Source organism: Pteronotus mesoamericanus, unplaced genomic scaffold (genome assembly GCF_021234165.1).
Source record: "Pteronotus mesoamericanus isolate MK-2021 breed Mesoamerican mustached bat unplaced genomic scaffold, CSHL_Meso_final scaffold_21, whole genome shotgun sequence".
Lineage (NCBI taxonomy): Eukaryota > Metazoa > Chordata > Mammalia > Chiroptera > Mormoopidae > Pteronotus > Pteronotus mesoamericanus.
The window spans coordinates 11,935,049-11,950,095 of NW_026555310.1; the positions used below are offsets into that span (position 1 = coordinate 11,935,049).

At 37.3% G+C, this 15,047-nt stretch overlaps 1 protein-coding gene across 2 annotated transcripts; it reads right to left on the minus strand.

Annotated features, from left to right (window-relative positions):
- Positions 1-526: 526 nt before the first annotated feature.
- On the minus strand, positions 527-13,201 carry LOC129084922 (apomucin-like). 2 transcript variants are annotated; one of them, XM_054591238.1, is made up of 13 exons: positions 13,153-13,201; positions 12,206-12,280; positions 10,181-10,276; positions 9,200-9,259; positions 9,014-9,061; positions 7,392-7,421; positions 5,584-5,615; positions 5,333-5,495; positions 4,959-4,996; positions 3,506-3,616; positions 2,511-2,550; positions 1,763-1,871; positions 527-892 (listed from the first exon to the last, which is right to left on the minus strand). In XM_054591238.1, exons 1-13 carry the CDS (start codon positions 13,190-13,192, stop codon positions 709-711), a joined length of 1,026 nt encoding a protein of 341 aa, XP_054447213.1. In that variant the 5' UTR covers positions 13,193-13,201; the 3' UTR covers positions 527-708. The 2 variants fall into 2 exon arrangements, with proteins under 2 accessions (XP_054447213.1, XP_054447212.1); XM_054591237.1 differs by having other exon boundaries at positions 9,200-9,268.
- Between the last annotated feature and the right edge of the window lie 1,846 nt (positions 13,202-15,047).

Genomic DNA, 15,047 nt, shown 5'->3' on the forward strand with positions numbered 1-15,047 from the left:
AGAGAAGAGGTTCAGACTGTATGTATAGATGAGAAATCCTCAGTGTATAAACACATCTACCTGTGTTGATGAAATCATCTAAGAAACCTGAGTAAAATGAGAAGAGGAACAGGATGCAACTTTGGAAAACTGAGCGTTAAAGGACTGGCAAAAGGGAAGCTGTCCACAAAATGTAGGTGTGTTAATTAAAAATGATGGAACAGAAACAGCAAGAAAAATGATTCAAGAAAGGAAGAGTGGAAATGATGTCAAATCCTATGGAAAGAATTATAAGGAAGTCCCTGATGTCCTAAGCAGAGGGAGTTGCAGTAGAATGAAAGGGGTGATGTAACTGCCATGAAGAAGTGAGAGAAAAAGGACAAAGACTCCATTTCCAATAAGTTTAACTGTGACGGGAAGGAACAAAACAGGGAATGGCCTCATGAGACACAGAGTAGAATATGGGTATATTGGAGAGTATGATAAGACTCAGTTTCTCTTTGACTTGCAGAATTCTTGGTGCTATAAAATAAATACATGTACTCACTAATTGCTTGCAAAATTTTATTTATTTTTACAGATCAAGTCAACAACAGAACAAAATGACTTATAATGAGAATTCACTTTTTGATTGAGATACAAATCTTTAGTCTCACAACTGAGTGATTATTTTTTCCTTACTTGTAAAATAAATACCCGCAAGTTATAACTAGAAAGGTAATGTTAACATTAAGAGGCACTTGAGGATGTAGATGCATAGCACTTGTTTAAGCAAGAACACTTTGTGATGTGCCTGTATCTGTAAGCTATTGTACTGCCACCAGGACAGTCAAGAACAATTTCTCTGAACTCGTAGCTTTCATCTTGGCAGCAAAGGCAGGAATTTTCCAACTGAAAGATGTTATAATTGTACCTAAAAAAATTCAGAAATAAATATTTTTGGAGTGTCTTTTGAAATAAATTGACATCAATGCTCAACTTCTAATTGTCTAAGTGATTGACCAAGCCTCCCAACCAATTTATTTTTTCCTACACCTGTACTGTATTTTCCCTTCTCTACAAATTTCTGATGTGGTAGGTAAGATCAAAAGAAAGGGGGAAAAAATTCAAAATGGAAGTTTATAATATAATTAGAGAATTATGTAACTAAAAAAACACAGAAATTTTTAAATATACAACTTAAAACCAAATTATTATTCTCCATAAATTAATTTATATGTGAAAGTGTACATAAAGGGGAAAAAGTAATATGTTATATCTAAAAAACATGCAACAGTTTTTTAAGACTTATTTATTTACTTATTTTTAGAGGAGGGGAAGGAAGGGAAAAAGAGACGAAGAGAAACATGCATGTGTGGTTGCCTCTGCTATGCCCCCAAATGGGGACCTGGTCTGCAACCCAGACATACATCCTAACTGGAATCAAAACAGAGACCTTTTAGTTCACAGGCTGGCACTCAATCCACTGAGCCACACCAGTCAGGGCCATGCAACGGTTTAAAAACGAACTTCTAGCAAGAGTGTTTACTTAAGTTACTCTCTGTATTCATTGTACAAAAATATGTTTGCCATAAATGCATTATGTTTCTCATACATAGAAAGCTACTTCAAAATGAATAATCACTTTTAGAAATGTTTATATTTTAGATCTTAATATTTTACATATTAAGGTCCTCATCATTAGCTGTTGTATCAAAATTTTTCCATGTAATGTTTTCAAAGCTTTATTGCCTCCACAATGTTACAAAATTAATGCACAGCACACATTCAAAGGAAAACTCACCTGATGGTCTTTTTGCATTCCCCTACACATCTTGCCATCTCAATTTTTTTCTTGCAACCATTGTACTTAACAGTGACATTCACGAGTGAAGACCTGCAATTAGTGTTACCTAAAACAAAGCAGATCAGAGAGTCAGAAAGGTTTAACATTAATAATTGCTAAGTCTCAGTTTTCTTAATCATAATTAGAGAATAGTAATAACTATTTCACAATATTATTGACAAGATTAACTATTTCAGCACCCAGCACTAGGTAACTGTTTAATACTAAATAAATGTTATTTTATTATTGTTGCTATTATCACTACCATAGGAGAAGAGAATAGATGGAGGAGGAAGAGGGGAACAGGGGAGAATGGAGGTAAAGAAGCAGCAAAAAAGATAGAGGGTTGTTTTTGACATCCTTTTGTTCACTGCTGATCATCCTTATAATATTATATAGCAATTTACAACATAAACTGCTGAGGTTAGGAGAGCAAGCTAAAATATTTTTCAGGAAAATTAAATTTTCTTTCTTGTAAACATGACTGGTTTTTACTAGGGGAATGTTGCAACCAACATAAATAACGGTCTAGTACATTAGGTGCAAATATACATTGTTACTTATGCATATATTGAACGGATTAGAATACCTGTTGAGTTACTAACACAGGAGACATTCTCTTAATGATCTGCCATTTTGTTTTAAAGAAGTTATTTATTTTCAAGAGTTTACATTTTCTCTACATGTGGAACTTAATTTTACTTACATGTATAGCAACATTTTTTTGAATCATAGACTCTGTCTGCCTATATAGGTGAGAGAAAAAGAAAAAAGACTTGAAAATTTTCCATATTTTTCTACAAGTAATATAACATTTCTTATTATTGAAATAGTATCACACAGCAGGAAATGGAGTAGATGAACAAGTGGATCTCAGATGCAGTAAGCATGAATGGGAGAGCATGGTAACACGAATGAGCCTGAGTATTTACACTGACTTTTGCTATAGTGAATCAAAAGGGAAAAACAATATTTAAACCAAATTTTTCTCCAAAATAAAATGCAAAGAAATAAAAAATTATCCCTTACTAATTTTAACTGAAAAATACTTTAACAATGACATTACTACTAGACACTGTAAGTTTCTCGCAGGCAGGGATTTTTGCCTTACACATTATTACACCCTTAAACATATCAATGTACCAGAGTAAAAGCACAATAAATGTTGAAATCCAATACTGGAGTAGTAAAATAAAGCTTTAAACTATATTATAAATTACACCTTCAGAAAGAAAAATGAATTGAGCTTAAATCTTCCTTAATAACAAATGTAAACATTCATTAATACAAAGCCTTCACCACATTTGGGGGGATAAAAATGAAGACTGTAGCACAAAGAAAAATATGACCAGTACACACACATGGAATTCCATGAAAATTTTGTATTTTTATAGAAAACTAGTAACCTGACTCCATAAGCCTTGAAAACAAACTAGGTTTTTTGTTAAAAATAGCAATGTTTTCTACAGTATTTTACTTCTTCTAGAATAGCACTATATTAAGTTTTATGGAGACTGAAAATATATTTTTGCTATGAAAAATATACTTGACAATAAAAGGTGGATGAAATATCTGGAATGAAATCTGTAAGAGGTCTATTGGCCAGGCTGAAACTTTACCAAATACGAAAGAAGACAGGTTGTGTTTGCACTGAATATGAGAAGTGAGTCTTGTTGTTTACTACTTGAGAAGATGACTTACTTCCGCACACCAGGTCTGATGTGGGCAGTTTTGAACCACTGCAATGAAACCAGTCCTGTCACAAGAATAGGTGACACATGGGTTGTTGGGGTCCCCAAATGAATCACCAATCTGGGTGGAAGGGAGGGTGAGAGAACAAAGTAATTATTTATCTTGATTTCTTCTTGAGGTTGATAATAAAACCTGTTAAAAATTCAAATTCTTGATGTTTAGTGAATTTCCAGAGGCACTTTCAGCCATTAGGTTAATATTTCAGAAAAGGTGGATGGAAAGCCTTCCACTTCCATGTATAAATCAAAGTTCCTTACTGAGAGCACAGGATGAGTCAAGGTTCTCAAATTAAAATTCACATATTGTTACTCCTTCATACTTTTTAAATATTTTCAAGAAAGTTTATTTTACTTGTGGCAGTGAATTGACCAATTGTTATAAGTTTAAGGGAAAACAAATAAGAAATCCAAATAGGAAAAATGGGCATAAAGTAGGCTTAGGTTTATCAAAAATGACAAGTGACAACTTACTTCTATCTTTGCTTGTGTTCCTATACTTTTAAAGTTCTCTAGATTGCTTTATAATTAATTCATGTTCAAAATTCAAACACCAGTTTGGGAAACTGTATTTCTTTTAGGACCTTGAACCACAAAATGAACTTTCTGGTAAACTAGAATGTTATTTCAATTATGTTGCATATAAATGAATAGAGGTAAAATATTTCCTTTGTTCTTTAAACATCATCATATTTTGTGTTTAAAAACTGTTATAAATTCTCGTTAAGTCACCTGTGGACACAAAAAAACTTTAAAAAAACTAAAAATTGGGTGTGATAAATGAGTCACCAAATTGAAACTCTCATAGGCTTTGTTTTTATGTCTCTCCTAACATATCACATATATGAGTATTTTATTTCAGATTTTTTAAATATTATCACCAATTCAAATGTATTAAAGTCAGTTTGAGAATCAACCGGTTTTTATAGCTTCCTGATACTTTTTATAAAAAGTTAAATTACTTTCCAAAGTGCCAAATCAGTTGTCAAAACCTACCCTTGAATATACCGTATTGCTATATTCACATAAGGACATTCTAATCTTTGGGGTTTTCTTTTTTGATCTCTGACAGTTTGGCCATCTGATCTTTCTGGTTATAATTACAGTTTAACTCTGTTCATTGATTTGAATGTTACAAAGTGTGTCTTCTCCATCTGGCAAGACCCATGGGAAATATTTTCAGAAGCTCCATTGCTAGGTAGTTAATGATCAAGTATATTTTCTCCCTTTGAAGGGAGCCATGCTGAGTGTTACATTTGATATTCCTTTTGAAAATTGAATATAGGAAAAAAATGAACTAATTCTGCCCCACCATTACCTATGAAAATTTCATGTCATACACTGAAAGAGCCTGCATTTGTTCATAATTATATTAATAAAAATAGAAAAAGTAGAAACAACCTTACCTCATAGTTGATATTGTTAAATAAACATGTTCTTGGTTCTGAAAAAAAAAACACATTATTTTATCCTAAAATAAACATTATAATTCTTTTTTATTGATAAAACAGAAATTTTATTGTACATATCAGCCAATTATAATGTTCTTCCCATAACACCATCATACCCCTTTATTATGCTGATTATATTCATAACTGTTCATTCTGATTCCCCTGCACCAAAGACAGTAAATTTTAAGAAGGCAAGTACTCATTCTGTTTTATTTACCACATCTATCTAGCATAGTGTTTGATACATACTAGTAGCTCAATAAATATCTCTGAAATACGGGAGTAAGGAAATAACTATTCAATTCAAGCAATATGTTATGAATACACACCACAGTATCCAATTTCACAGCAGGTGTCGTTATCTTTGAACTTTACAAGCCTCTCTCCAGTCTTGCATGTGGGTGGAGAAGGGCACTCCTTGGGCTTACAGTCCACAGCATTTGCATTAGTACAGGTGCATTTGTGGCAATTAGCAGTCCAGATGTCTCCAGGCTTCAGAAACAAACCAAGGTTAGACTTCTACTCAAGTACAGGAATGACAGCAAATTTGGATTGCAGTAGAGAAAAACTATGTACATACAGATTTCTCTTCTCCCAGTGGGCCATGGCAAACTGTTAACATGAAATGATAAATGCTAATTAAATTTGGCAAAATATAACCATCTGTTGTTTGTAGATAACCACCAGGTGGACAATACTGTAATTAGCACTAGGATTCCGGAGACACAGAATTATGGAGGATTCAATGATGCTTTAAGGTAGGAAAATCATATCTGCTTACTTTTATCAAAATTTCTCTAATAAGCTGTTATATATTTCATATTTTTACAAGCCCCTACAAAGGAGAATTCTTAATTTCCCCAGACAGTGGTCAATAAATCTTATGGCTACTGTTTTACTTTCTATTTTACAATCTGACTCCTGCTTCCATAATTCTACAAGTCACCAAGACTTTATAATTATCAATCTTAAGGGCCTTCTCAGTTTTTCAAGATCCCTGCAACAGCTGACATTTGTAACTCTCATCTTGAAAATGTTCTTCTTCCTTCAGATTCAACACTCTGAAATGCCTTTCTTATTAGCTCTTTCTCCTTCCTCTCATTTTTGTCTCTAGTCATTCCTCTGGTATTTCCCCTCACTATAATATCAAGTGTCCACTGTAATATCAAGTAGACAGCTGTCAGACTTCCTGCTCCAGTCCAGACATCTTGTGTGAGGGAGTCCCAGACCTCACTCAGCCTAACAAACAGCATGCTGGCCAATTTATAAAAACCTCAAGCTCAACGTGCAAAAAAGCATATTGTATCACCTTGTCCCTAAAACCAGTTTCTCATCTAAACTGGCATCTTCCTATTAAGAACCAAACTATTCTTTCAATCATTTAAGCTTAAAATTTAGGAGTCATTTTGATTCCTTCCTTTCTATCACTTGATATCCAATCCTGCAATCCTATATATTCACCCTCACATGAATTCCTTCCTTTCCTGATTCTACTTGTTATATAATAATCTAAGATCTTATTATCAATGATGTAGCATACTCTGGCTTTTTCAGGAGTTACTCTGATTCAGACCTCTTTCCAATCCAGTCAATTTTCTATACTGTAGTTAGGATAATTTTCCTAAAGCCTAATTTTCATTTCATCATATCTTTGATTAAAAGCTTTTGAGATCCCCCTTATAGTCTTGTAAAATATTATTTATTTTAGTATTCTAGTTTCTCAGATCTGCCCTAATATGTCTCCAATCTACCTTCTCAACCTTGTCTTACTTCTTTTATTTATATACCCTGGACTAGTCTATATATTGTTCTCAAATTACAATTCTGTTACATATTTCACGTTTTTTAGTGTGAAATTTATTCTCAGCTTTATATAAAAATTACCTATGTTTCTTTGAAAACCTCCCATCTCCCACTATATTCTATGGTCAGTGAAGAATGTTTTGGGTAAATTTTGCTACATTCTGCAAAGCTTATCACTTTGGCTTGAGAATAGTAAGAACTCAAAATCTTCTAAAATTCTTAAACTTTGTTTAACCTTAATTTTTCTCACTATAATTCAGCCCTCAAAAAAGCTGGAATTACCTAGCTTAAAGATGTTACCAAGTGACAAAACTTTGATCAAGATATCATATAATAACATGAAATGCTTTATTTAGTAGGTAAACTATTCTGATTGATAATATTTGTTTGGTTTGGCTTCATTAGTTTGTATGGGAGAAAACAGGCTACTACTCACTATTTGGTGAATAAAAGTTAAATTCATCTACTTTAACTTTTCCTATTCTGTAACATTTTCATAGTGATTTTATTAGCATGACCTCTGAAATTTGATTTATAAGAATCATTAATGCACAATGATTGGTTTTTAAGTGCAGGTATTCTTACCTGGAGGTGGTGGAAGTGGTGCTGGGCATCCTGTGTAAAAACATGCAGCCTATATTAGTCTCCAAAGTTATTAGAATAGTTTTGAGATAAAGATAGTTACATCATTACTGAAAATAATGAGCTACATTGTTAGTCTTACAAACAGGCATATTCCGGTTGTGGTTTTTTTTTGTATTTTTTTGTTTGTTTGTTTTTTTTTTTTTCTCCTCATGGCATTTGAAATGTCATGATTAGAAAGTATTCCCTCTGGATCTCAAATTTTAATGGGCAGGATATATGTGAATCTGAAGGAAAAAATGAGAAAACATCAATACAGGTAAACTTCTCTAACTTGAAGATTTACTTGGAAGACTGTCCTGGTGAATAGGACAATAAAATATATAATCAAAAAAGAAAAAGAATAATTCATATATGGGACAAATATAAATATTTTTTAGTTACCTACTTATTTAATCCTTTAAGAGTTTCTATCTTCTTTTTGTCTTCTTGAACTATTTTCATCTGCCTCTATCTCCACTGCTACCAAATACTTTAAACTGGTCACATGTTTCTTTCTGAGCATCATACCTCACATATTTTGATCAACCCAACAATTTACTGATAAATTCAAATTCTATTTTCAAGGAGCTAAAAATCAGATCAATACTTCAATTTGACATGCCAAGTAAATAGTCTGGCCTAGAAGCAAGAGAATATTTGAAAAGAACTAAACTTTCTCCATGCTTAGGTAGAGGGATGCCCACAAATAATAGGTACAGAAAAACAGAAAAGAAATTAAAGGTGTGGGAGTTTAGGGGATCAAACATCTCTCTTTACTGAGGGAGGCTAGGTAGGCTAATCCCCAATTAAGAATGTTTAGCAGATTAGCAGAAACCAGCAGCAGGAGGGAGAAATAATCTATTAAGCCATTAATACAGCAGAAAAATCTTCCCTGAACCAGAATTCCAAGAATCCATTGAAGATATTTGCAAGAGGTATCATAAAGAACAACTTCCTAATCTTCACCTTGTTATCAGAATAGTTTCTCTCAAATACCTACCTGATCATACTATTCCCATGATAGAATCTTCATGGGAATCCCATTTAGTGTAGGGATTAAAGTCTTGTTTAAATTTGGCAATAAGGTTCTTCACAAACTTTCCTCTACTTACCTTTCCAATCTCATTTCTTCCCTGAACCTCACACAGTCACTGTCAATATCTGGTTGATTCCTGAATTCACTTATGCTGTCTCATGTCTCTGTCTTTTCAAGGGCTGTTTAGTAGAATTCCCTTCTCACTGCAGCCAATATTAAACTCAATCATATCCATCTGTTCCCTTCACTCAATAATACCAACTAATAGGCGGAAATTAACATTCTCCACTCACTGCACCCTTGAGACCATAATTGTCGTACATGTTTATGGATTAATGTTAAACACACTATAAAGATAGTTTCAGAACCCTATTAATCCCCCTACATACACACAAAGTAATAAAATAATAAGGACTGTATTTTATTTATGTTCTTGGCTATTAGTGTCTGCTATAGACACTAATAAGATATTAAAACCTTAAAACACATATAAGGTATTGAAGAAATGAGTAAGTAACAAAGTAGTTAGGATTTTCCCCATACCGACCTGCTTTATTTTCAGTTTCTTGATTTCCTGTTGCTACTCTAGCAGTGTCTGAGGAGAAACGAAAGGATGGCATTGTCTTTTTATTTATTATTTATTTATTATGTGTGCATATCAAGTTTCTGATTTACATGATCCTTTTGAAAAAAGCCACAGCCTCTGAACGACACCTCTACTCACTGAACGAACCTTCTTTAGATGGTGTCACTTCACCGCTCGGTGCTCTAGTCGGTTCACCAGCTGAGGGTCCTGTAGTCCCTTTCAAAATAAACAAGTATATATCATGATCTTTGATTAAACACAACATATTTTGCTGTTCTCTTCTTTCAAAATACTTTTCCTATATTTGGTCACACTTACCCATTTCAAGTTTACTATTTCTAACAATTAAATATAAGAATCACCTGGCCTGCTTACTAAATAAATACACTAGCTGAGTGGCTCTCAACACAGGCTATCCTTTGAAACCAAATGTCAGGTGTTTATAAATTACTTACACCAGGGCATTTCTTCAATGAGTTCTGATCCAATTAGTCTGTAAAGGGCTCTTCAGTATGTATTTTCTAAAATTTCTCTAGTCAATGCTGATGTGTAGTAAAGTTTGCACACCATGTTCTGAACCCCACCTCTGACTCAGAGCTTAAGAATTTATCAGGTAATATTCTTGGAATCCAAAATATAATATGCATTGCTCTAAGCCACCCCTGAGCATATGTGAGAGATCCACCACAGGTAAGCCCATAAGGGCCGGGAAGGTGCAGTCACGAATATGTGCGTTTACCAATAACTAACAACTTGGTTTTGACCTCCCTGAGGTCAGCAAGCAGATGCTGCAGACCCCTGTGCCCACAGCTGCTCGGGCTCCCTAGGGTGCGCCTGGGGCCGGCGAGTCTCCTGGGCCTTTCCTCCCAGCCCCTGTGTTTCTCTCTTTCTCTGAGGTCCCTGACATAACGGCAGGGAAGGGCCACTCCTACGAGAGCTGCAGGGTTCTGCCGTCGCTCCTCTATTAGGACACAATAACCGAGGTTTCCTACGCAAAAGCAATCTTAAAATGGAGCCTAAGATTTCTGCAGCTTGATGGTCTAAAATCACCCACAGCTTAATCCTTAGTTCAACCTGTCACATGTTCAGTGCCACTGAGTAGGCGCTGAGGTGTCCATCCTGCCTTGCCTGATTTTCCTGGGCTTGTCGCTCCTGGGCTTGGTTCGCTGGCTGAGGTCTCCTCCTCACGTCCTATTGTGGGTGCAGTCGGGGCCCCTGATCCAGCTGAAAAAATACATACGGTAGTTTAAAAAAATGCCCTAGACTTGGATCTACTCATTTAATTTTATGACAGTCCTCTGAGGCAGGTAATATTCTTCTTCCATGTGACACACGCGGGGGACCGCCATCTCCAGCTCCCTCAGGTGGTCAGCAGCACGTGCAGGAGCCACACCCAGGCCGACGACTCCAGAGCTTGGACTTGCACCTTTGCTTCTCAAATGATCCATTAGTAAGAGAGCAATGCTGTAAGCATTTCAATATGCCCTTATTGATGCTTTGGGGAAATGCCGTAAAGTAGAGAAATAAATTTATTTAAAATATAAGCATCGCAAACATACACTTTTATTTAACAGATATAAAATATGGGGGTAAATGTGCCCTTTCTGAATGTGTGTTCTCTGCTTAAATTCTTATCACACCATGGACCAGGGGAAACTCATTTCCACGGCACTCATTGGTGGACCAGCCATTCAGTAGCCCTGTGTAAGATGAGTGCACTTACTGCCTGGGAACCAAAAGAAAAAAGCCTTATTGTCTTGTCATTATTACCTAAATAATTCTCATTCAAATTTTAGGGAATATAGACCACACAGTCATGACCCTGAAGTTTCAGTCGGTTCATTGCTCTCAGGGAATTACCAGTTTCTTGATTTGTGTTGCTGTAGATCCTACTTTTAATTCATTATTTTTATGTAAATATATTTTGTTCTAACAATATATGACATAAATTTTAAATCAAGAAAACAACTAAAGGAAAATAAATGTATAGGACAAAATCAGACCATACATTAGTTAATAAAATCAGACCATGAATATGTTAATAAAGGCATAAAGAGAAGCCCCATGCATACTCTAAAGACGTGAATTTTATGGGATGTAAGGGAATTTTTATTTATCCTAAAGCAATCAGAACAATTGAAGGCTTTCAAGTACTGGAATCACATGATGAGAGCAGAGTGTTCAGAATCCCTTCCATTCTGGTCCATGGTATTGACTAAAGTGTAAATTGGGAGGGAAGTAGAGAATGGAAATTTCCTCAACATTCATAAGCACCAACTACTTAACGGGCTTCGTAAGGAATACTTTGTGCTGCATTCCACTCTGAAGTGCTTCTGATTCTAGAGAGGCAGACTTCAAAAGTTGCATTACTAAAATGTTCTCAGGAGATGCTGATGCTCTTGGTCTGGAAAGCTCACTTGGACATCGCTGTGTGCAGGTGAGGGGAGTCTGGCGAGTCACTGCAGACACCAGATGGGAAATGTCTAACATGGGAGCTCCAGCAGAGCAAATGTGATGCAGAGCAGAAAATGCAAGAGGTACTCACGCTAACTGACTTCATAAGGGGGAGGGGTGAACCACGTCTTGTTTGTTTTAATCAAAATTAACTCTGCTTAAGGTATAAGAAATATATTTCATTCATGAAACTAACAGTAGCTGAAATTTAGCCGCCATGGTACAATGGGAAGCATATCCTCATTTTGCTTTGGCATTTTGGGTTTTTGTTTTGTTTTGTTTTTATTTTTTGGATACATGCCCTTATGCATAGAGTCAGGAACAATGAAATGATTAAAGAGAAGGCTAAAGGTTCTGTGTTCTAATCCTACTTCTGTGAACCTTGAGACCTTTTATTATTTTCTTTTTAATGGGAAAATATTGACTTTCTTATATGGTTTTCATGTGGATTAAACTACATTATATATTTGAGCATAATTCAGAATTTAATATACCGAAGAAATATGTGACTAATATTTTATTAATGCATAAAGACTAATTTTGAATATTTTCTTAAATAGCCAGATCACTTGATGCAGACACTGGACCCCCGATATCTAATGCCATACTCAGGGTATCGTGCTTCCTCACTTCAACAGAGGACAGCCTGTGAGAAGAAGCTATGGGAGGTATAGCATTTGACTCATTTCTTTATCTCACCTTCTCTGAAGTCCGTGCCACCTGTAATTTTCTTTTTGGCTCCCGTGGTAGCACTCGCTGATGCTCCCGTGGTACCTGATGATGTAAAGGAGAAACAAACGCATGCTCCTAAATAATACAACAATCCTGGCAATAAGTGTATCATTCTAACAACGCGATATGCTATATGGCATCAACATGATAGTTGTGAAAAAAACTACAACTCTAGACTTTATAACATACAAAGAACATCTATAAGTGATATTACACGTAAGTCAGTGGTCTTTATTTTGTAAAATGTTGTTCTGAGCAGTGTTGCCTGAAACCAGGTGCTCAGACGTGGCTGCGTGCTCTGCTCTGAACTTAACGGCCCTGAAGGTACTGCATCCTAACTGGCCTGGAATTCTGGGAGCTGCTGCTGCCTCCAGGTGAAACCACGGTGGTGCCTGTTAATGCAAGGACAGCAAAGCTTCAACCTAAGTACACAGTTCTTCATTCCACTGCAACTTATTAAGCAGGTCTCCTTACATTATTATTTTAGGTCTTTGCATGCATCAGTGAACAGAATATTCAAAGATTTCTCCCCTATGTGGCTATATTCTGGCAGCTGGACACCAGCAGTGAACAATATATGGGCCAAATACGTCAATTTGATATTTTTTAATGACTGCCACGAGAAAGCATATATAACAAATGGGCCCATGGTAGGCAGGTGCTTGCCTGTACGTGGGCCTCGTCCCTATACCCAAACACTTCCTTTGCAAGCTGCAGCCTCTGAAAACAATGACAGAGTCATGTGTGGCCAGAGAATTCCTAGGGCGACTTGATTTTGTGATTTGGCATATTCTGTTCCAAGAAGGACGGAGGGCATAGTTCCCTGTAATTTTCCCACTATAGTTTCCCCTTAGCCACACGAAGAGAGAGGCTATTCAAAGGAGAAGAAGAAGTCTCAGACTTAATTATCTCACCTCCTGGAAGTCCTGCTTGGGTACTCGCCATTCCTCCCATGGAAGTTGTGGCTTCTGATAAAGGAAAAAAAAGGAAACAGTAAGGACCAGGGTGTGGGAAATTCACTTTATATTATCTAATTTATATTATATAATTCACTATATTATCTAAGAAGCTAAAGCCTAGTTTGTGGTGTATTTTCAGACTTACCTGTGTTGTGAGCTCCAGGCTCCAGAGTTTTCCAAGGGATAATAACACTAGTACCTACGGGAAAGGGTCAGTACTCACAAATTCAAATGCCTGCTGACAACCTGTTTAAGTAAGAACCTGAAGTCTCCATGCAACACCGAGATTCAACTTTTAGGTCCTTCATTCATCCTTAAGCTGCTCTTGCAAATATATTTCTATAACACCTTTGAAATTGTTAGTCATCACGCCTCTTAGTTGAGAGGAGAGAGGAGAATTTTCTCTGCATATTGCTATATCAGTGTCACTAATTTGTATTCCAGTAGTACAGAAAAGGTCTTTCTGTGCTAAAGGAATAAAAAGACATGTGTAAAACGTTGCTTATCCTTGTGAAGATACTGAGTGCGTTTTTGGCCCTTTTCAGCAACAACGCCTTTGCGTCAGACTGGCCTATTTACGGGTTCACGTTGTCTGTCTCCTCCCCAGGTGCCTTTTTCTCAGCTGCCCCGGCACCGTCGCGACGTGTATGCCATCGCAGCGTGAGGCGCTCATACTGACTTCACCACCGGCCCCCCCTTCCCAAAGTTCCAGTTGCGAGACTAGAAGCCAGGATCCCGAGTTTTCCACAAGATGCTACGTCTACGGAAAACCGGGAGCCAAGGCAAACCACTCTGCAGGAAAGCGCACCTCCCCCGCAGGCGGGCGGCGCTAAGAAGAGCCGTCATTAACGGCAAACCCCACACGGCAAGGACCCTTTCTCACCGGGTCTGGGTCCAGTTCCAGGGGCGCCGCTACCTCCCGTGAACGTCGTGGCCTCTGGAAGAAGACAATGGTGAACGAACGGTGAGAAACGAGGGTCTCAGACACCAGGGGAGAACTGCGTTGGTATTTCTTCAGAGCACGTCTACGAACTATACTGGGAGTGTAACTATGGCGGTTTCTTCTCGTTAACCTACCAGTGCGGGAACTCCCAGGTCGAATGGTTGTCCCAGAGTGTCCCCGTGTAGCACCTAACAATGAGAACGGTAAAGGCATCAACACACCGTCAGCTCCCCTTCAAACTGAAGGGACTACGTACACTTGAACGACTGAAACCAATAATTTCCTGAGGCCTGCGTTACCCTAAGGAATGAACTCTCAAGTACTTCCCACTGTTTCCTCTCCGGGCCCCCCTTTTGATCATTGCTGCTAAAGGAGTTCCTTCCCCCCAGGGGCCACTGCAAGGGAACGCAGACCTTGTGTCACCCTCACCTGTTGCACTTCCAGTCGCTGGACTCCCCGGTGCGACAGAGGTGCCTACAAGAGAAAACAGGCAGATGATGGATTTCTCTCTCTAAATGGCACTCATCAATTCCTTGAGATATTTTGACATTCCTGTGTTGAAGGTAGAACTGTGTGACTCTAATGCTCCCTCATGTCCTACCTGGCTTGGAACTCTGTGAGCCGCTGCTGGCTCCGGGTGAAAGCCTCGTGGTCCCTGGTAAGACAGGGAGAGCGAAGCTTCAACAGAAGCACATGCCACGTAATTCCACTGATGTCACCAAGCAAATCTTCGGTGCAAGTTTGTTTTAGGCCTTTCAGTGTATCACTGAGCAGCATACGCAAAGATTCTTCCTCAAACGTGGCCACGTTCACGCAGGTGGAGACCAGCAGTGAACAATGAACACGACAGGGAAGTCAAAGCCACGTGTTTTGCCATGCGTAATGCACATCCATGTTGCTGGCTCGA